Source organism: Panthera uncia, assembly GCF_023721935.1.
Source record: "Panthera uncia isolate 11264 chromosome C1 unlocalized genomic scaffold, Puncia_PCG_1.0 HiC_scaffold_3, whole genome shotgun sequence".
Lineage (NCBI taxonomy): Eukaryota > Metazoa > Chordata > Mammalia > Carnivora > Felidae > Panthera > Panthera uncia.
This window is the reverse complement of record NW_026057584.1, coordinates 19,517,461-19,539,895: the sequence shown is the minus strand read 5'-3', so window position 1 is coordinate 19,539,895 and position 22,435 is coordinate 19,517,461. Positions and strand designations below refer to the sequence as shown.

The following is a 22,435-nucleotide window of genomic DNA, read 5'->3' as shown; positions in this document are numbered from 1 at the left end:
ACAAGGACTACTGGAGGCTGAAAGCCTTTGCAGGAGCCCTGAGAGCCTATGGCCCCAAGGCTGGTGACTCACGAGGAGTGGTGATCTTGTCTGGAGAGGCAGGAGGGGAGCAGGAAGAGAGAAGAAAGGAGAGAAAATAAACAGGGAGGAGGGGGCTCGAAACAGAGGGGCAGCACTCACCAAGATATCCCCCTTCAAGAGCAGGCCAGGCTCGATGGTGATGCAGATGCTGGTCTGGCTGTCTCCTTGGACATTGCTATGGGAGAGAGGCGAGTGGAGAGAAAGAGAGCTGTTGAGGGGGCAGGCAGCACGCTTGTTCCCTACCGCCCCCTGCCAGAGGGCTCCTAGGAAGGCTTGCTGCCTCTGTCCCTCAGCCCTGTGCTAGATGAGATCCTCCTAGAGGAGGTCCTGGCCCATCCCCCCACACCCTGTCCCTGGACCTCAGCCTCAGGCCCCAGGCACCCCTGGCCTCTTTGTCCTGTGGACCTACTAGATGCCTGATGTGTAGACAGGCTGCATGGCCTGGTAGATCCGGAGAAACGGCCGACACCCTGTAAGGGAGGGTGATGTTAGCTAAGACAGCGGGAACGGTGCAGGGGTGGGGGAGAGGGTGAAGGAAGGAAGGGCTGGGGAGAGGGGAGGGAAGAAGGGGAAGAAGGAAAAGAAGAAGGAGAAATGGAAAGAGAAAGGAGGAAGAAATACTAACTTTTCATTTGAGAGGCATTTTTAAGTTTATAAAATACATTGCCACATCCGACATCATGTGCCAGCAGGCAATGCCAGTATCTAACCCATGAATAGACTGAGGTTCAACGAAAGCTCAGGAAGTCATGCAGTCGGGACTCCAATCCAAGCATACGTTTCTACCCTCCCCCCTCCCCCACCCCAAGGCTGCCTCTTAAGAAAAGAAGATGGGAGACAGGAGGAGGGGAAGCCAGAGGGCTCAGGCAGGTACCTCCTTTAGACTCGAAGTTGGGGATGCCATGCATGATCACGTGGTGCAGAAACAAGGGCTTGTTGTTCATTTTGATGGAGCCAGAGAGCAGGCCACTGAAGTAGTGCACGTACCTGGGGCAGGGATAGGGGCAACTTCAGCCAGGAGGCCTGCCCTAGAGCAGAGCCATCCTGGTTTCTTTTCTGGGCTCACCTAGCTACCCCCCACCACCACCCTCCTAGACCTCCTGGAAGCTGGGGTCTGCTTCCCAGCACCATCCCTTCTTGCTGCCTGGAGCCCCAAGCAGAGAGGACAAGCAGGTACCACTCAAGCAGGAGCTGAGTCAAGGCAATACTCTGCTTTGGGGTTCTCTGGCGCCCCCTGGTGGTCAAAATGAAAATCCCTCTCCAGCTTCACTCCCAGCCCAAAAATCAGCTGGACCAAAATTCCCCTCCACAACATCCCTGACAGGCATCGTTTAGCTGCTCACCACTGCACAAGGCAGGCTGATCAACCATCAAACACTCCAACACCCCTAAACCTAGCTTAAACCAAGCTTATGCTTATAACCACAGGCCCCAGTTCTGTCCCCACAGACCCCCAGCCACATGACAGTCCAGCAAACTGTAAGAGCTTAACAATTACAGTCCTTCACTTTTTTATATCACGCTGAAGTGTATGAAATCCCTCTATATCTGGTATTGAAAGACATCTAATATCTACTGTGTATTCCTCTCCCCAATTCTCTTTGGATCTTGTTGGAAGAATGCATCTCCACTCCTTCTAGAAGAGGAAACTAGGTCCAGAAAGAGTTGCTGGCACAGCAAGAACACACAAAGCCGGGGGTGGGTGGGGAGAGAAGGAATGCTGTCTTTCAATGCACCTGCCAGAAAGAGAGGCCCGTCCTTTTGCTGTGGATTGGTCAGTGCGCCCTCCTTTTCTGAATGGTGAGCTGGGTCAGCCACACCAATCACAATGAATCCTGAGACTTGGCGAGAGGCAAGGGGGCTCTTTGAGGCTGGTGGAACCAGAACCCACATGACCGTGACAATGGTCCCCTCCTATCTCTTGGCTCCTTGGCCCACCTCCAGGCCTGTGGGCCTCTGTCCCTGGGCCCGGGTGGGGTCACTTCAGACTACCCAAGCAAGATAATCTGATGGGCAGAGCCGGTTCCTATTCAGCCCCTGACTAGCCCCCAGCCCCATTACTCAAACCGGAAACCTGGAATGGCGGTTCCTATCAGATCTCTGGATCGTGCCAACAGGATGTGTCTGTGCGCTGGGGACAATGAGCCGCCCGGGGGTGGGGTGACAATGAATGGGGGAGTTGCAGGCAAAGCCCCTCCCTCCCTCTCTCTCTGCCCTCCTCTCCTCCAACTGCTCCCGTCCCTGCAAACGACACTGCCCAGAAGGCGGGAAAGTGGCAACAAATACATAATGAAGCCAACAGCTGCATGTTCACACACGGGCACGGACAGAATCACCCACCCATAAGCAGGTGCGGTTGCAGATATAAGCTGCAAGGCAGACAGATAATGTAAACATACGCCCGACTGCGCGCTGTGTAAGCATACGCCATGCGCTGTGGAGTCCCCGAACACTCCTACGGCTGAGAGGTAACCCCGACCCCGTGCTCCAGGCGCTCTGCTGCAGGGGTGTGACTGCTCTGCCCACTCTCTCCAAGCCACACTGCGTCACCGTAACATCATGCTCTTCTGTTTGTCCCTCTTATCCTTCAAGGTCAGGCTCGTGACCAAGGCCACCAGCCATATGTAGAAAGCCAGGGACCGACGAGCAGGTACTTGAATGACCGTTCTTTCCTCCCTGGGAAGATTCTCATTGATCCACAGCTGCTGCATCTGGCAGCCCAGCCAGAATTTTCTGCACATAAAGCCATCCTGTTTCTGACGGCTGACCCAGAGATTGGCTCCTGGGTGTCCTGTGCCAGGTGCAAGACACCAGGTGGCCTGAGGACTCGCTTCTGCTTGGGCTTCCCACTACAATGGGAGTAAGTCCCCAGCGGAGCCGGCACCCTTCTAACAAGGCAAGAAAGATGGGGGTGATGATGAAGAATAAGAAGGGAAACCCCAGCATAGAGAGGCGAGGGGGTCCTGCCTGCCCGGTCAGTGTTCCGAGGGGCTGGAAAAATCAGTGGGATGCTTTGGCTTCTGGGCCACCATACTTGCTGTCCCCTCTGTGTGGTGACCCCAGCCCCGCCCTCAGATGCTTCCCTTCTTCCTCTCAGAGCTCACCCCGCATGTCACCTGTTCAGAAAGTTCAGCCCTGGAGCTCACCCTATCACTCTCTAGCCCATCACGCTCTGTTTGGGTTTTGTTCCCCTTCCAAGTACTTCTCACGACCTGAAAGTTCCCTGATGGCTCATGTCCTTGGGAAACTCCACGAGACCCTGCTGAGAGGGTCAGTCCCACAGCCCCGGTGTGCAGAGTGGTGTGGCACATCACCATGTGTGGTGGGCCCGCAGCTCTGGCCACATAGGGGCAGGGCCCTATTCCCCATCTCCAGCTCTCCCCTCTGAGCCTGGGCTTCTGACTCGCACTCACCTGCAGCCTCCCCACAGTCCACCAGCCCTGTGCTCTCTCAGCCATCATTAAACAGCACGTTATCCACAGAGCAGAGTCCCGGGCCAGCCCTCAGGACAGTGGGCGGCACAACCCTGGGGGCCCTGCCCTGACCGGACTTACAGGTCCCCAAGTACATTCTAGCTCTGCTAATACTTGCTATGGATCCTGGCCATGTTGAGTCCCCTCCCTAGGCTCAGGCTTCTCATCTGTAAAGTGGGGATGCCCTGGATCATCATACCGTAGCTCACCATTATGCAGGGTTGGCCTCAAATCCATCATTTCTGACAGGTGTTCCCTGACCCCCTTCATTACATAGCCCCAATCTCCTCCACCAGGTCTATCCCACTCTGTTCTCTTTCCTTCCTAGCACTAACCGCTACCTGAAATTGTCCTGTTGGTCTATCTACTCGTGCAATGCCCATCTTTCTTAGTGGCATATCAGCTCACTGCGGGCAAAGCACTTCGTCCTGCTCAACTAGATATCCCCAGCACTTGGAATGTAGTAGAGCACATAAAACTTATCCAATGAATCAATGAATCCTCTCTGCCCTGCTTCCTCCCTCGGCTGCTGTGGACTCCAATGAGACCACGTGCTTGAGAGCCCTTGGTAAAATTTTTAAAGCTCTCCCAGCAGAAGGTGACCCTTATGGTAAGAATCTGTGATCTCCCCAGGGCAGGCGGCAATGACGCCAGCCTCCTACAGGCTCACCCAAGCACTGACGCGGTCCCGCTGCCAGGACCAACATGGCATTCCCTTCTCATACAAGCTGCCTTCTTGCACCCAGACCAATGCATCCCCCACCAGCGGCCCCACTGCTGCTCTCCAGCGCTGGCCTCAGAAGCCAACAGCCATGCCCATCTGTGGGCACACACAGCTGCTCACTCATGCCCCTGAGCTTACAGCACTCCAGGCTGGCACCTGAATATGCATGCTCTGTACACCCCCACCTAGGCATGGCTGTTCCACCCACTGTGGGTACGTGAGGCTAGTCCCCAAGACAGCGCATGCGCACACACACACACACACACACACACGTGTGCATGCACTGGCAGTGAGCCCTGGAGACCCACCTTCTCTGGGATGGCTGACCAATGGGCACAATCTTATCCTCATAGAATCGCTTCATTGCAAACCGGTCCAGGGCCTGATCGGCGCTGCAGGGAGAGACAGGTGGTCAGAGGAGCCAACTCCCTGGTCTCCCCACCCCTGCTCCCCCAGACCTGTAGAGCCCTCCAGCCACCCTACTCTGAGAAGCTTTCAGGAAAAGAGTGCCCTGGCATTCCTGCATCCTGTATGCTGCAGGACTCAGCCCTGGGGCTTTGGAGCCAGACAGCCTGGGTTCCCATACCAAATGTGCCGCCTCCTTATTAACCTTGTGCCTTGAGGCAGGTTTACTTAATCCTTCTGAACCTGATTTTCATTTTCTGTCAAATGAGAGTGACAAGTGCCTTCCTTGAAGGTCGTTACGGTAATTGAGTGAAATAACATGTATAACGAGCTTGGCACATGTGGGCACACAGTAGGTGCACAGGAAATGTTCACCATTAAGGAAAGATTAGGCTGGGTTAAGTTTCTTACAGTCACACAACCACCATCTAAACCCTTCATAGACCATTCTATCTGTCTGCAAAGAGATCATTTTGAAGAGAGAGAATATAGACCCTCTGTTCTTGACTCTCTAGCAACATCCCATCCCAAGCCCCAAAGTCCTTATTAAGGCCCACAAGGATGAGATAACTTCTAGATGGTTCTTTCAGACCCAGATCTGATCCAACATTTCTTTCTGACTCTCTCACCTGCTCACTCAGGAAAAAAGAGGGCTATTTGCCAAGGAAAAGTGGTCCCGAGAAGGTGGCTGGATGGGGTGTCCGTGGATGGGCCTGCCTCTCGAGTCTGCTGCCACCAGTGCCCCCAGTAAAGGACTCTCCTTGCTCCTGCCTTCCGTGCACAGCCACCTGCCTCAGAGCCGTGGGCAGATCCCTCTCCTTTCCGTGGGCTCCTCCACCCCATCCCCTGTCATTATTCTCCCACCCAAGGAAGGGAGAGGCCATGGAGGGATGGGCAGACGGGGTTCCTGCTGTCAATATTCAGAGAATGAGAGGCTCTTACCTGGCAGAAATGTTGCTGTAGTGCATGTAAGCCGCGATGACAACACCTATCCTGCCTCGGTTTCCCTGAAAGAACCCCAAACACAAAGCCTGTATTTCTAAGGCCAGCCCTGCTGCCCCAGAACCCGTCCAGAAGCCTGGAGAAAAAGTGAGCAGCAGCTGGAGAGAGGGGTGTGGTTCAAAGGAGGGAGTGGGATGCCAGGGAGGGGAGCAGGTCGGGCTGAGTCCCAAAGAGAAGAAACGCAGTTGATCATCTACCACACGTGAGGGTCCCACAAGCTCCTAACCCCCATTTCTCAGGTGCCCCCCGGGACAGGATCTACCATCCCCTAGAAAGGAGAATGCACACACACTCACCCGAGGACACGTCTATGCATGTGTGCACATGCTCACATACACACACGTGTGTACATGCACACACGCACATGTACATACAGAGCAGCCCCTGCTCTGACCTTATTGTGCAGAACGACGACATTGTGAGGGTCTGCATTGAGCCAAGTGTCCATGGCCTTGCAGACGCTGCAGATCTTCTCTAGGGCTGGAGTGTGGAGGTCAGGCCAGCCAAATTCCAGGACCTGTGGTCAAAGTCATGAGTGAGAAGTGGCGGAAGCCCCAGAGACTCAACCGGGGCAGCGGGAGCTGCACCTACGCCACATGCTGGCTCCAAGGCAGCGGCCACCAGCCAACCTCGCTTCCCGCCCTCCCTGCCCAACAACCCAGAGTGGGGGGCAAGGGTGTGGCCCAGAGACCCTGGCTCAGGGCCAGAGAGGAAAGTGAAGAGCCCCCAGCCATTCACAGCTCTTTTCCAGGCCCTGACACACAAGCCATTGATTTTTCTGGCCAACCAAGAGAACCCGAAAGGGGACAGAGGGCAGATCTGAATGGCCGTCCTCAGGCTCCTCAAAGCTTTGCTTAACTCACAGATCGTTAAACTAAAAGAGAACCCATGCTTGGAAAAGCCAAGAGAGCACGTCTAATCCAGCCCATCTACTTTCAGAGGGGCAAGCTGAGGCCCAGAGAACTGTCACCTGCCCAGGGTCCCACAGCAACAGGCACCAGAATCCGGGAGGCAGAGCAGATATCCACGCAAAGCCCGGCACTCAGCCCGCCGAGTGAACAAGTGAAAACCAGCCATTGGCAATTCCCAGCCAGTTTAAATCCAAAATGCTTTTCAATAAGACTAAAATTCTCACAGCTCCAGTCTCGCCCCAGAGATGCTATGTGCACCCGGGGTGGGGGTGGGGGGGTAGACCTGGGTAGGAAATCGCTGCATCAAGCTTTGCTGTCTGCAATCTGTATTACAGAAACCATAAATACAGTATTTTCCATGTTCCAAAGGGAAGCTGGCATAGAAAGGGAATAGGCTTTGCGAAGTGACTCAGCCCTTCCCCCCAGATTCCGAAGTAGGAACCACGGGGAGAACCACGCTGTTCTCCTTCTCTTCCAGGCAGAGGGAAGCCCCCACCCCTAATCCGCACCAGCTCACCTTGGCGTGGAGCTTTGCGATGTCAGGCCTCCGCTCAGAGAGGTTGAAAAGCTACAAGGAGGAAAAGGAAGAGATCATGAATTGGTGCTAGATGGCTGTCTGTCCATCTGTCTCTGTCTCTGTCTCTCTCCTCCCAACCACCCAGTGAAAATTCTATCCATGCATAAGCTTACAATGGAGTCCCATCAGACCCACACATTGACCAACAGGCACTCAACTACAGGTTCTCAGGATAAAGAGGAGAGAGGAGGCGCCGGGGTGGCTCACTCGGTTAAGCATCTGACTTCGGCTCAGGTCATGATCTCACAGTTCGTGAGTTCAAGCCCTGCGTCAGGCTCTGTGTTGACAGCTCGGAGCCTGGAGCCTGCTTCGGATTCTGTGTCTCCCTCTCTCTCTTCCCCTCCCCAACTTGCGCGCGCGCTCTCTCTCTCTCTCTCTCTCTCTCAAAAATAAATAATAAAAATATTAACAAAAAAAATTAAAGAGAAGGAGAAAGAAGTACATGGACACTCAGCCCCAACCCTCAGTGAGCAGACAGACACCCAAACTGCAGGTGAGAAGGGGATGCAGCCTGTCTCATCCCATGTGCCACCCGTCCACACTGGACGGGAATCCGGTGGTGTGACATGATAAGTGTTTGGCCATCTCTGGTTTCCACTTCACGTGTCAACTTTAGAACCTCATCCGCCTAAAAATGCAACAGCTCTGTGGAAGGACGCCCTCCCTCCGAGTGTGCAAATCACCCTGAGTGGGGCCTCTCAGACCCTTGACACCCCTTTCCCGGAAGATGCCCTCCGACACCTAACCATGTCCCGTAAGACTCCCCCAATCCCTGGACTTCCTGTCTCCACCTTCACCTCATTGCCCAAAAAACTCAAAGAAAACTGTGCCGCCTCCTGCCGAGGAAAGCGACCACACGGCCTGCGATGGGAAAGCAGAGGGAGGGTGGCATAGCAGAGACCCACAGAACCCTGGACTCCTGAAACTGGGAATGATCCCAGATGGCTTCCAGTCCATTCTTGGACCCTGTAACTGTACAGACTTTATTACATTAACAACAGCTACCACTCGAGTGTCCCCAACCTGCCAGCCCAATGCTGAGGACTTTAACACCTAGCAGCTGGCTTAGTTCTCTCAACAACCATAAGAGGTAGGCGGTACAATTAGACCCATTTTACAGATGCAGAACCTAAGGTTTAGTGAGGCAAAGTGGCCAAGGTCAGATAGTGAGAGCAGAGCCAACACTCAAACCCAGGACTCCCTGGTGTCTGAAGCCGGGCTCTCAACGCTGCCCAACACAGCTGATGGAGAGGCGTGTCTGTGGTGGGTTCAACAGTGTCCCACAAAAATTCAGATCCACCTGGAACTTCAGAATGTGACCTTATTTAGAAATAGGGCCTCTGCTGATGTAAGTAGTTAAGGATCTCAAGATGAGATCATCCTGGATTTAGGGCGGGCCCTAGGTCCGATGCCTGGTGTCCTTATAAGATGAGAAGACCCACAGAGAGACACAAGAAAGAAGGCAGGCCGTGTGAGGACAGAGGCAGAGACTGCGGCGATGCAGCTAGAAGCCAAGGTCACTAAGGATCGCTGGGGGGCACTGGAAACCAGGAAGGGGAAAGGCAGGATCCCCTGTAGAGCCTGCAGAGGGAGCATGGCCTGGTCAACACCTTGATTTGGACCTCCAGCCTCCACAACTGTGAGAAAGTCAGTTCTGCTGTTTCAAGACACCACGTTTTTGTGGCAATCTGTTACAGCAGCCCCAGGGACCTAATGCAGTCCCCTACGCCGGCCTCTGCTCACAGATCGGGGCGGCCCCTCGAGGCTGCACGGTCTGGTCGGTGGGTGCGGCCCAAATCCACAGGCACCTCCTTGTAGAACTGAGCCCTCCCCTGGGGCCAAGGATAGGTCTGATTCCCCATGCCAGCTCTCTGCCATTAGAGAAGAGCACCCCCGGGCCCCTCATCCACATTCGTGATGTGTTCCTCCTGGGCCAGGCACCATCCCCGTGATAGCAACGTTTCCACAACTCTGCCCTCGGACTTCTCAGAGGCACTGCCGCCTCCCGACCTCAGGCAAACGCCCCACCTCTCTGTGCTCCAGCAAAACCTGATTTCTAGCGCTGTCATGAAGTTTAATACGTGGAGAGCAGATTGAACGGGGCCTGTGTCATAGCAAGCACGCAATAACATGAATTCTTGTTACTCTGTCCTCCTGGTCAACACACACGTACACACGAGCACACGCATGCCCACGTGCACATATACCTACACTCACGCGCACACGCACACATGCACACGGGCACACGTGACTTGGTGCCAGACGCCGCATTCCAGCCGCAGACACACTCCTCCCAGTAAAGTTGGGCTGGGGGGTGAGTGAGGACTCAGGCCGTGAGAGAGGCTAAAAGCTGGCCCAGGGCAGGTGGGCAGGGGCACCGGCAGCGAGGAGGTGGTGAGCAGAAAGGACGGGGGGTACTGGGCCCCATCCTCACCAGGTAGCTGCCTCCATGCTTGGACTTGAGCATCTGGGCCACCTCTCGGAGGTTGCTCCGAAAGTTCTCCTCATTGGCTGTGCTGGGGAAGGAGACGGCGATGATCCTCTCTGTGACATACACCAGGTCCAGCTCACAGCTGTCCTCCGTGGTCCGGCTCAGACTCATGTTTCTGGAGACACAGTAGGCAGAAGGGGGTTCGGATCAGAACCCTGGTCCTCAGGGCAAGGTGTAGGGATCTGTGCCCCCTAGACACTCTATGTGGCCCACAATTCCAACCCCGGAGGCTTGGCTGTTCCCTGAGCACCAGAGGAAAGGGAGCTGGGCAGAGGCTGGCAAGGACCTCGGGCCATTTCCAAGCCAAACAGCGATGACAGCAACCCTAGGTGGCCATCAATCCTGTCGGCACTGCCTTCAACCTATAAACGCAGAGGTCGGGGTCAGGATCAGAACCTGCCAGGAGCCCAGGAGTCCAGCTCAGCCCTCCAACACACTGTGGCCACCTGGTCTGGCAGAAGTCTTTCAAAGGATCCTGGGACGGATCTAGTACAGGAAGGAGAGCGGCGGGTGCCCCTGGAGCTGAGCATTCTTCCGCCCTCCCCCTGCTCCTGAGCTATAGAGTGGGCAGGGGGATGGGAGGGGAGGCTTCTCAGGGGAAAGGGCAGCTCAGGTGACAAGCTCACCTGGGCTCCAGTAAGCCAGACCACGGCGCACATTCCAGCCCTCCCCAGAGGCAGGCCGGCTCCCGCCCTTTGTTCCCTGGCTCTCCCCAACCTCTGGCAGCTCCCACCACCTTCCAGGGCTATTTCTTGGCTGCAGCCTCCGTGATTTCTAAGAGGGTGCTGAGCCTACTGCTGCGGCGGCAGGTGGCCACCTGAGCTCCTAAAGGAAGTGGGGAGCCCCTGTACCGGGTGAGGGGAGGCGGGGGCTCACGCCTTTATACCTCATCCAGCTTCTCTTCCAGCAGGAGGGCCCAGAGTGGCCCCCGGGGAGCTGACAGGAAGGGGAAATGGGTCTCAGGACACTGAAATTCCATTCTGAGGCCCACCTTACACCCTCCCTATCACCATACCTTCTTACCCTGTCACCCGCCCCCTATTGTCTCACTTCCTCTTTGTATCCAAGGTGGGCAACATTTCCTTCTGAGACTCTTTCACTACAGCAGGGTCAAGATGAGATGGGAGGGCCAGCAGAGAGATACCACCAGGGTTAACTTGGAACCCAACTGTGTATATAGGGCTTGGAGATGGGGAGGGGCCGAGGGCGAGGTATGGCTTCTCCATGGTGACAAGGGCAGGAGCCAAGTGGTAGAGGGGCCAGTGGGCTGTGGTAAGGAGCCCAGTTTGAATTTGACCTCTGAGCCGGGCCATTCCTTGTCCCTAAGATAAGGTTCTCACTGCAGCCTTGGGCGGGCGGGGATGGGTCCAAGGCAGAACGGTGCCACCACCTGGACAACTTCAGCATCGCACCCTGCACCCACCCACCCCAAGGTGGTTCTCAGCTGTAAGGGAAGAAGATTCTCTAAGGGGCTGCTCAGGTCTGCGGGCAGCTGGCAGCCCGGCCACAACCCACTGGGGGCTTTAGCTACACACCAGCCCTCTCTGGCTGGAGCTGCATTTCCCTGGAGGCAGATTCTCACTTGTCTCAGGAGCCTCAGAGGTGAAGGTGAGGCAGAGAGGGAAGGGACCAAGCCAGAAAAACCACAGAACCTGCACACAGATCAGCAAGGCACCCAGTCCTTGTGCATCCCTGCCCCGAGCCCCTGCCGGCCCAGCCAGATAGAGAACTTTCCTTTTCTAAATGACCCTCAACATCAAAAACCCTGCCCACAGAGAAGACTTGGATCTAGATAGACTATGATGCCAGCCAGTCCCGAAGGCACACCCAAGTCTTGCCTCTTGTTGGTCTCATGACCTGTAACAAGTCACTGCACCTCCCTGAGACTCAGTTTCTCCATCTGCCAAATGGGAATAAAAATACTTACCCTGCAGGGTTGTTGCAAGGACTAGATGGGATCGTGCAGGGACATAAAAAAAAAAAAAAAAATCCACCTCAAGGCCTAGCTTCGAGCTAGAATTCAAAACATGACCATTTCCAAGGGTATGCAGCTACCCGCATCCTCTCTCTGTGGCTTGCGCATCTGCCCACGCTCCCTACCTGTGGCTTTATGACTTCGGTCTCAGGCACCCAAAAGCACGATTTGCTGGAAACACCCACAGTGACCTCACAGCGGCACCCCTATCCCTAGCCACCCCCCCCAACAAGCCAGGCATACCTGATGGGCTGGGGGTGGGGCTGGACACTCGGGGTGACTCTGCTGGAGCCCTAGGACAGAGAAAAGACAAGCGGCATTATGGAGGAGGCTGGCGGAGAGATGTCCCCAGGAGCATCAGGGCTGCGGACAAACACAGATGATCTTATTTCTTGGCCAACATTGCAGCGCAGGCACCCTAACATCCAGGCTACACAGCAACCTAAGGCCAAAAGCGACCAAGACCGATTGCTTGTGAGTGTGCATGTGAGCCCCCAGAGGGCCCAGCTCTCCCTCCCCAGGGAAGGAAGAAATCCCAGATGCTGAGAAATGTCTGGGCTGGTGCCATCTGCACTGAGTACACGCTCAATAAAAGAGTTTCGAAATGGACGGAAACACATTTCATCTTGATTCCCTGGATGCCGTAACCGTAACCCCCAGGGGAGAATACCGACCGCGAGCATGACAGAAGGAAAGACCGGTGACAGCAGCCTCTGTCCTGCTCTGAACCTTGACCCCCTGACCACCACCATCCCGCGATCCTCCCCTTCACAGCAGCAACAAGGAGCCATTGGAGCAGAAGTTGTGGCTTGAGAGCAGCCAGGGGCGGCGTGTACCCACCGAGACCAGTGCTGGGCAGCAAGTTACCCTCCTACGGACCCACCTCCCACTGGGTTACCCCCTCACCCGCTCCCCTCTCGAGGGTTGTCAACCGGCACAAATTTAGGCAAACGGACCCCAGTTTGGGTCCCAAACAGCCCAAGACGACCCGATGGCACCGTGATGGAAGCTAAGGGTCACCCTGCCGGCCGACCTGGGAGTACTCAATGCTCTGGATCTCTGTAACGTCACATGTAAGACGGGGCAATCCTTACGGAGTTGTTTGAAGATTAAAAGGAGTATGCATATAAGGCACTTCTTTATTGTTACTGTTACTGCATCTAGTACAATTAAAAGGGTGCTTACACATACAACCAACATTCACCTCTATACACAGAGCCCTGAATCACCTCTCCCCCCACCTGTCAGCCACCTCACGTGATGCAAAATCGACCGCCCAACTTCTAGATTCCCAGGCCCAGCCAGGGCTCTCCGAGCCCATCGGCACCTTCCAAACATCCCTGTGCCTCCCCGAAACCAGCCTTTCCCCACCACCAAGTTGCAACCACCTCTTGGAGGAGACAGGACCACAGTCTACCAGGGAGAGGAGAAACTGAGGCACGGTGACTCACCCCCAAGTCCTGGGGAAGTTGACAACTGGCAGGACTCACCCTCAGACTTTGGGTTTAACCACTGGAGCCCCGAAGAGAGCAGCCGCTTTCGGCCTCCTCCAGGCCCCTGCAGGGCCGACAAGGCAGGGGCAGAGAAGCCTGGAGGCCAGGCTCCTGGTAGTGCCCAAAGTCAGGGCAGCCCCACTAAGAGGAGGTGTCTCCATCCAGCCACCCGTGAGAAGGCTGCACCCAGAGCCCCCTCTGCGTGGGCTACAGCTCAGCTCCGAACCACTCAGCCTCTGCAGTAGCAGCAGGAAGAACCAAGTGGGGCTGTTGGGGAGGAAAGTGTCTGTCTCCACAGCCCCCTGGCCTTGACAGCTTGGGTTTGCATGAGTCAGGCATGGCGGGGGGGGGGGCGCGGGTAAGAGGGATCATGTTTGCTTTTCAAGCCCCAAACCAGGCTGTTCCAAAACTACCCGCCCAGAGGAACACAGAGACCCAACACTTCATCCGTCTTGATTTCACTGGTCCCTGATGAGGAGTCGCTGGACCGCCCCAGGCCCCAGGCCCTGCTCCAGGCCCCGGGGCCACCCTGCTATAAATAGCCCCTCGGGTTTCATCTGTTGCTGATCCACAGCCACTTTGGAGGAGGCCACCACAGCTGCCTCGAACAACTGGAAGCCACAGCTGCAGCCGAGGCTTGCGGTGTGGTCAGGGCCATGGGTCTGGGCTCACGGAGCTGCAGGGAGACGTGACATTGAGGCCAGCTTGGCGAGGGGACTGGGGAGCCAAGGGAAGCCAGAAGCCTCCTCGGGCGCAGGGGTGAAAAGGAAGAACGGGGCAGGAGAGCTGGATCCCGTTTCTCCACCCCCTTCCCAAAGTTACAACACTCCACATTCCTTAACCTCCCCACCCCAAAAAAGCCAGGGAAGATAAATAAAAACTTGGCCCCAACAGAGTCTGGCCGTGCCGCCTCCAGAGGTGATAAGACAAAGTCCAAGCCGGCTCTGCTCCAGGCCAGCCAGGGAAGGGGCAGCAGGGGAGGAAGCTGCCCTGGACCGTGACCCCACCAGATGACAGGGACGGGAACAGCTGGATGGTCATCCCCTGTTGAATCACTGGGCCGTCCTCTAACTGACGGGGCTTCCTGTTTTCTGCAGAGTTCGAGGACATGTGACACTCGCTGGCAGAAAGCAGACACACGGGTGACAAGCCTGAGTCTCGTGGACGTGAAGAACCACACATAGTTGTGGGGGCGGGGGTATGAGCAAGCACGGCCTCATGCTCCAAAACACACAGGTGACCTCACACATGAGGCCAGAGATGGGCACCCCCAGCACACGCCTCAGCACACACACCCTCTCTGAGAGGCTGGGAGCCCCCTGAGAGATCAGTCATCTCTGCTGTCCGTCATCACGCTCCTTCCCTCATTCCAAAAACCCTTGCTGAGTGCCACCAGCTGTGTGCCAGGCAACGTGCTAGGCGCTGGGGACCGGAGGAGGCGAAATCCCTGACCTCAGAGAGCTTATACTGGAGCTGTTCTCTTCAAGAACAGGCATGAGACTCTGCTGCCGGGTCTCACTGGCCAGTCTGTAAAATGGGTATAGCACAGTGCTCGTGTGATCTTATGTGATTCACCTGTTCCACCTAAAGCCCCCAGGGGAAACTACCAGAGGGCTTTACAAAAAGTACTACAAAGATTTTATTTTAAAAAGAAAAAAGAAGCTCTCTGTCAGCCTGTAATCCCATTCTTCTCCTCTCTGGGGCTCTCAAAGCCCTTTGCCCATTCGGCTTTACCTCCCCCTCCCGCTTCTCCCAGGACAGAGATCAATAATACAACTTTGATCCAACTCCCTAGGCACCAAGAACGCTCCCCTACAGTCATCACTGAACCACGGTCTCGCTTTCAGTAAGAGAACAGCATGAAAGGAAGTTCCACAGCCCCCCCACCAAAACAGTGTCTTACTTCTCTACCAGGAAGTTCCTCCTAGTATCTAACCCTCACCCTTCGTCCTGCAGATCCAGCCAACTCTTTTTGCCTTGGTCCCCACTGCCAACGACCACTTGGACACTTCTGAGTGGCTCAAGGTCTGTGGCCCTAGGCTCTGTTATTTGCCACCACCTTCTCCACCATGCAGCAAGGAGTGGGAACCCCAGGACCTGGGTGGGGTTGGTTTAGAGCAACAACTGTGTGGGAAGAGTCCTGCCTGCCTTTGAGGTCCACAGACCAAACACAACAGCTCTGGACCAAAAGAAAAGCCGTTTCCTGAGCCCCAGTCCCCAGGGGGCAGAGTTGGGAGGAGGGTCCATAAGAAACACCAGGGGCCACGTCAGGCAGCCAGAAATTGGTGCCCAATCTACGTCAGGGGCCCGTCCCCATTCCTACCTCTCCTCTGGGGGCCGTGGCCACCCCCTCCCGCCCCCACCAGCCCCTCCAGCCACACCCCTTCCTCTCTCCTTCCTGCCCACCAGCCTGGATTTTTCCAAAACAGAGTGCGACACAGCACAGCATCCACAAACCTCTCTACACACCAGCCCTGCTGGAGGAAAACAGCCATTCCGGCCCTGTGAGTCCTGGGCCACGGGCCAGAGACAGGAAAACAGCTCAACAAACAGGCCCAACAGCGCGGCACTAGGCTGAGGGCCGCAACCGTGCCGCCTCTAGCACAGGTCTCCTCGCACAGGGCAGACTGCGGGGGTCCCCCATGGCTGAGCAGGGCATGGACCAAAGACCCTGGGATCACCCAACCTGAGACAGGTGTCTGGGAACTTTAGACACTAGGTTTTCCCTCCTCTGCAGCACACAGGCCATTCTAGAATCCGCTCGCTCGCTTAGCGTTCCCTTGACTAGACTAGCTACGCCAGAAGTCACAGCCCTCTTCCCACATCCAGACAGGACACAACCTTTACCCACCTTGGCACCCATTAGACACACGCGCGTTCATCCCAAATCAACAAACTTTCCTTCTAAAAAAAAAAAACCTCCCGTCCCAACTAAAGGGCCGCTTCTTTCTTTCCTGGGACCAAGGTCATACCCACCATCACGTCAAAAAGTTCTTCATGATGTCTAACTTCACTCTCTCTTGCTGCAGCTTTCCCTGACAAGCCATGTCTGGCCCAGGCTGGGGCTGGGGGAAGCAGCAGCATCAGGACCTGGCCGTAAGTGTGCCCAGGCCGTCAGGTAAAGACTTTAGTTCACACATCATCTCCTGGCCAAGGGCTGGGAGAGCAGGGTACAACCAGATTCGAGCAGCAAACCCAGGAAGGGGTGGGGAAGGTACTCGTCAATTCACTGAGCCCCTTCAAGTCTCTACCTCCTCATCTGAAAAATGAGGGACCAAGGGCGCCTGGGTGGCTCAGTCGCTTAAGCATCCAACCTTGGTTCAGGTCATGATCTCATGGTTTGTGAGTTCAAGCCCCGCATTGGGCTCTATGCTGGCAGCACGGGACCTGCTTCGGATCCTCTGTCTCCCCCTCTCTCTGCCCCTCCCCTGCTCACTCTTTCTCTCTCTCTCTCTCAAATAAATAAACATTAAAAAAAAAATTTTTAATGGGACCATAGCATCCACCATAGGGGTGGTGTCTGGGGATCACCAAAGTACTCAATCCAGCTCCGGGCCCTTGGTCAAAATAACAGTAATAAGAATGGCTAATATTTATTGAGCATATATTATATGCTTTGGGTGCACTACTTGAGTTCGTCCTCAGCAGTAGGTACACACAAAGCCTAATTTCTGACCCACATCTCAGCCCCCAAAATACCGCAAACTTGGACAAGAGTCCCTCCCCAACATGTGCACTCCGTGCCCATAGGACCCACGCGTACCTTGAACAGAGCCTTCCCCACTAATTTAAGAGGCATGCTCCCGCTCCTCCTGGACAGGTCGTACAGCCCCAGGGACACCTCCGCCTTTCAGGGCTGGCCTTGAAGGGCTGCCCCAGGGCAATGTGGCCGTGGCCACGGGCTCACCACACAAGGGCAGCCGCCTGCAGGAGCCTCCCGCAGCCTGAGCACCTCCCTCTGGGGCCCTCCCCATGGCGGGTCAGGCAGCTGTCAGATGATAGGGCCTCATGCCATCAACAGCTCCCCCTGTGCCAACCGCCAAAACCACTCCCTGTTCCTCTGTGGATCAAGGCGAGCAAGGATGGAGGCCAGCATAGGGGCAAATTGTCAGACGAGAGTGGGGAAGAAAGAGAAAGGCCCGACTGTGTGGGGTGTCTACCCCAGGCACATGAGGACAAGCCCAGACACGAGCACCGCTCAGAGCAGGGTCCCAGGAGAGCCCCTTCTGCCCTTCCCAGGGGTCTCTCCATTTAAGCAATTTGCCCATTGACCTCCACCAAAACTGCCCACCAGGAAGAGCCCAGAGGGGTCAACGGGCCCAGCTTCCAGCTTCTTCCTCCAGAATCAACGGCACTGAAGCCACACAGAAGATCCTGACGTTTGCAAAGACCCCTTTTTTCCAAAGAAGCAGAGCTTGTAATTCCTCAAGGTCTGATGACCCTCTGTGAGCCCAGGAGTCCTTCTTCGCCTCTGTCCTTAGTCCCTCTGCTATAGCTCTGCTAGTATCCTGCTCACCACCGAGCCAGACCTCACAGCACACCCTTGCTGCCTCCCTCCCCAGCCTGGAGCACTGAGGTCTGGCAAAGTGATGGGCAAATGAGCTCTGGATCCAGCCGAGCTGGGAGCCAAAGCCAAGACTGAGGTCCAGTATGTAAGTCCATGGGGCTTGTTCACCATTCCAACCCCTCCTCCCCTGCTCAGCCATAGCACTCAGAGACCCCTGCCTGTCCTTCTGGAAAGGAGGTAAGGGATGCTTCAGCAAGGCAGGTAGTATACATCATCCACACCTCCAATCCCCCTTGGGGCACCATGAGCCCAGCCAAACCCTTCCCTTCCCCATCCCCATACTTACGTCTTCCTCAAGGCTTTTCCGTGTGTTTCCACCCCGGAAAGCTCCTTCTCCCTGGAGATGGAGAAAAAACACAGTCAGAGAGGGGAGTCAAGGAAAGTAATCAAAGGGCACCCTCATTTTTCACCTACTGGGATTGGCAGGAGGGAGCTGGCAGAAGGGCCTCGGAGGCAACTTAGTTGTGTGTTTAGCATTTCTTTGTCCACTAAAAGCCCCTCAGAGCCAACCAACCCTCTCATTTGTTTTATAATTTTCCTCTTCCCATTTTGCAGGTAAGAAAAGTGAGGTACAGGCAGGCTCATGAATTGCCAATGGCCACACAATTAGAAGCCTGAATGAAGGGGGTGCCTAGGTGGCTCAGTCGGTTAACCATCCAACTCATGGTTGCAGTTCAGGTCATGATCTCACGGTCTGTGAGTTCGAGCCCAGCATCAGGCTCTGTGCTGGTGGTGTGGAGCCTGCTTGGGATTCTCTCTCTCCACCCCTCCCCTACTCCTGCTCTCTTGCTTGCTTGCTCTCTCAAAGTAAATAAATAAACTTAAAAAAAAGAAGCAGCTTGGATGAGGCAGGATCTGAACACAAGCCCTCCAACTGTAAGCCCATTATTATGTGTCGGCCATTGCCAGGAGATCCCCCTCAGCTGCTAATCTCGGTTTCCACACTCTGGGACTCACCCACTCTCTTCTCTTCCTCCTCATGCAGCCTTGAGGAAATTGGAAAACTGTCTGTCTTTCTGCTAAGTCAGAAAGTTTGGAAACATCTGCCCGGCTTTCTCACATTCTACATATTTAATAAAGAAACCCACATTTAACCACTGACCTCTACCACCTGCCTCCCTAATTCCCTAGCAATCTATTTCCAAACACGTAAGTGATGTCAGATGCCCAGGTCCCCACGTGACCCACAAGCCCATCACTTCCCCCCAAGTTCCCCAAGTCTACTCCAGAAAGATGTCCCCAAACACATCTGTTCACTTTCCCCCAAATCCACCTTCTGCTTTCTGGGCTTCCCACACTATGCCCAGACTGTTTCCCACACCTGCTGCCACTCACCGGGTCAGCTACATTCTTCGGGGCATTCTCAGGGTTGATGGGCTGCAAAACACAGGGAGAAAACAGTGTGAGGCCTCAGGGCGAACAGCCACAGGTTGGGTCTCAGGCTGGCTCTCTCCCCAGGGCTGGTGGCCGTGAGGGGCGGAATGCCTCTTGAAGCAGGGCCCATGCCGCTGACCCAAGGCTCAGACGTAACCTGGCTAGCCCCATGCTTGGGAGGCAGAGTTTGGAAAACGTAAAATAATCCGACTGGTACTAGAACGAGCCAGCTCGACGAACCTCTCACCAAGGCCTGTGATTCAATTGTTGACCCCTCCAAAAGGAACACAGAGAGGGTCAAGGTCATGCCTATCCCTACGTGCCAGCTGTCTTCACCTGCACCGGCTCATTTATTCGTGACGAGAACCCAGTGAGGTGGGTCCCATTATTACCTTTGAGCCCCCACTTCACAGAAAAGGACAAGGTAAATGAGTAGCCCAAAGTCATGGACTACTACTGGCCACAACAGGATCTGAACCCCATCTTGGGACTCCGCACTTCGTGGTCTTTGTGTGAAATCCCCACAGTCCAGGATGAAGTCTTCCAGAGACTTAACTCTTCTGTGGGCTTTCAAAGCCCCCCACCATTAGCCCTGCCCCAAAGCTCTGCCCCATCCAGACCTGTCCCTAGATCTCCTGGTTTATTCCCACATTCAGGCCTTTGCTTGCGGAATGGCTCCTGCGTCCACACTCTTTTCCGACAAGGTCTCCGCCCCGAGGCCCTTCCTGAACACTCAGTAAGGAGGACTCCCTCCCACCTTGGAACTCCAATAAGCCTGCTCTCTGTGCTATGTCTCTGGTCCTTCGGGTATAAATAATCTCATCATGGGAATATGTCTTGTTCACCAAATACTGTTTTGTGAGTCTTACTCACCTGCCTCCAAAAAACATTCAAAGCAGCATTTTTACCAACTCAGCTGCCATATCCCTCACGCCGGGGACTGGGATATATGTGTAGCCGGCCACCAATACATGCCGGCTGATCCTGTCCTAATGCTGATCCTGGACTGATCCTGTCCCTGATGTTGGCTCCACCCTTTCCCTGCCAGGACAACATTAGTGTTTCCTACTAAAGGGATCCTAAAAAGCGGGTTCCTTGGACTCCCCCATACAGGAGAGAAACTTCCCATTCCAGATCCAATTCCTGGCTACAGTCTCGAGGGCTCTGTTTCCCACCCAGTAAAGTTCCAGGGGCCCCTGAATCACACAGAAGGACGTGAGCATGACCATGAGGGTTAGAAAGCAAGCCGTTGCCATGATGAGCAGGAACCAGCTTAGGACAGTGTCTCAGAATAGGAAACGCCTGCCCCGACCCCATTCCTGGTGAGCTGCTCACCCCTGTGGAAGACAGGGGAAAGGACAGAATGGCCTCTGAAAGGTTCTGGCATCAGGGAGGAGAGCTGGGCATGGAGGAAGAAAGCCAGCTGGGATCAAGGTAGCACTGCTCTTTCTGGAAATGGCCCAGACCCCTTTACCCCTATGGCCTGGAAGATGGGAGGCTGAGGCCAAAACTTCTTTCCAGAAGATGAAACTTCCTGAGTAGTTCATGGCCAAGACAATGTGGATTGTTGAGGGAGGACAGGGCCCAGGAACAGAGTAAGAGATGGGGAGGCAAGTCAGCCAGCGCCTCCCAGGCCCCAGGTCAGCCCGCCTGGAGTCTGAGGATGACTCTGGAGAAGGAAAATGTCACATTCCACTCCCTCTGAGCCCAGTCCCAGTCCTCAGCCACCCTCTTCCAGCCCCCACTCCCGGCCCACAGGCCACCCAGCAGGGGCAGTCTGGAAATCCCCAGGGACCGCTATCCCAGCCTGAGCTCTAGGAGCTGCCTGCTAACTGGGGCCAGGTTCTCCCCTCAGCCTCCAACAACCACGAGCCCCAACCAGGGGAGTCCTTGGCAGTGGTGCCCTGACCCTCCCACTATCCCTTCTGGTCCAGGGCTCTGCAACACTCCTGTGGAGACTGTGGCTAAGCAGGAAGGCCCAACTGCCTCCTCTCTGAGCTGTTCTAGCCTCCAGGAAAGGAGGAACACTCCAGGCAGGCTGATCCCAGGGACCTTCTGTGTGCACAGTCTACACCACAGAACTGAGATTTGAATCCAGATCTCCCATCTCCAAAGCCCTCACTCTTAACCAGCCTGCCTAGATGGGGGGGGGGGGGTCAGAAAGGTCAGAAATTGGGTAGGACAGAAAAGGTGGAGACAAAGTACCTGCCCCAGGCTCATCACAGGCCCTTAGGAGGCCCTCATCCTGCTCTGGGTAAAGCCTCCTGAGAGGCCTGACTCTGGGCAGAACAGGCTGTGAACCGGGCAGGCAGCGGGAGGGGAGGAGGGGAGGATCTCAGAATCCCCTAGAGGGCTGTGGACATACAGGTGGCTGGGCCCTGCCCAGAGGGTCTAATCCAGTGGCCCTATGGTAGAACCCAAGAACGTGCATCTCTCAAAGGTTTCCAGGTGCGGGGATGCCACTTTGAAAACCACAGGTCTAAGCTAACAGCGTTAGCAGCCAGGGCCCTGTCCTGACTCTCTCTGCTACTAACTTGTGACCGCGAGCAGGTCACTTTGTCCTTGCTCCTCAACAGGGCTGCGGAGCGCTATTTTGTGAGCACCAAATGAGACGGAGCACATTAAGCACTTAGAATAGGGCCTGGCACTTGGAAGCTCTCAATAAATGTTAGCTGTTATTTACCGTTTCCACCCTGCACACTCCCAAGGCCCACCCTACCCCGCCTTGACCCTCCTGCTCCAACCCTCCCCAGGGAGACGAGTCAATATTAGAAACCACAGGCCTCAGCACTGCAAGAGAAACTTCCCTCCTGGCCAGCGATCATCTGAGCACCAGCCCCTCGGCCCCCACCCCTTCCCCAGGCCAGCTGGAGGGCGGCCACAGGGTCAGCCATCAGATGCCTTCGACTTAGTGGTCGACATGCTTTCTGAGAAGATAAAAATTTCCAAAAACCCCTCCCGAGCTAGACACCCAGTGTTACCCTGCGGTGTTTGCAAATACAGCCCAGCATGCACACTGAGCTCCCCACCTCTCTGTCTTGCATCCCAGTCCTCCCAGGTTTGAAGTCCTGCTTCTCTGTCCCCCAGGCACCGCCAGCCCTGGGGCTTCTGGGAATGAAAAAGGCAAGGGACGGGGAGCACAAGGTCACGGTCTCCCTGAGGCTGCCCCTGCCCCAGCCCCTTGACTGTGCTGTAGGGAAGCCCCCAGAGCACCCCAACCTGTGGGCCCTGAGCTGGCCGACCCAGAGCTCCGATGGCCACAGCGACCCACTCGGCCTGGGCTGTCAGCCCACCTTCGGGACGTGGACACACACCCACTCAAACATTCTTTTTCCCCGTTCCCTGGTTTAGTTTTCTTCTTC

At 55.5% G+C, this 22,435-nt stretch overlaps 1 protein-coding gene across 6 annotated transcripts in view; it reads right to left on the bottom strand.

Annotated features, from left to right (window-relative positions):
- TNS1 (tensin 1) overlaps positions 1–22,435 on the bottom strand; it is a 225,563-nt gene that overhangs the window by 78,782 nt on the left and 124,346 nt on the right. For 3 of the 6 annotated variants that reach the window (XM_049614914.1, XM_049614916.1, XM_049614918.1), the window contains 11 exons: positions 19,035–19,076; positions 17,986–18,036; positions 11,883–11,932; positions 9,608–9,779; positions 7,114–7,164; positions 6,080–6,202; positions 5,626–5,690; positions 4,587–4,670; positions 956–1,068; positions 491–551; positions 181–256 (listed from right to left, as the gene is read on the bottom strand). In XM_049614914.1, the coding sequence (XP_049470871.1) occupies positions 181–256; positions 491–551; positions 956–1,068; positions 4,587–4,670; positions 5,626–5,690; positions 6,080–6,202; positions 7,114–7,164; positions 9,608–9,779; positions 11,883–11,932; positions 17,986–18,036; positions 19,035–19,076 (888 nt within the window). Of the gene's footprint in view, positions 1–180; positions 257–490; positions 552–955; positions 1,069–4,586; positions 4,671–5,625; positions 5,691–6,079; positions 6,203–7,113; positions 7,165–9,607; positions 9,780–11,882; positions 11,933–16,895; positions 17,501–17,985; positions 18,037–19,034; positions 19,077–22,435 lie in introns of those variants that run through there. The other 3 variants (XM_049614915.1, XM_049614919.1, XM_049614917.1) reach the window with 2 other exon arrangements.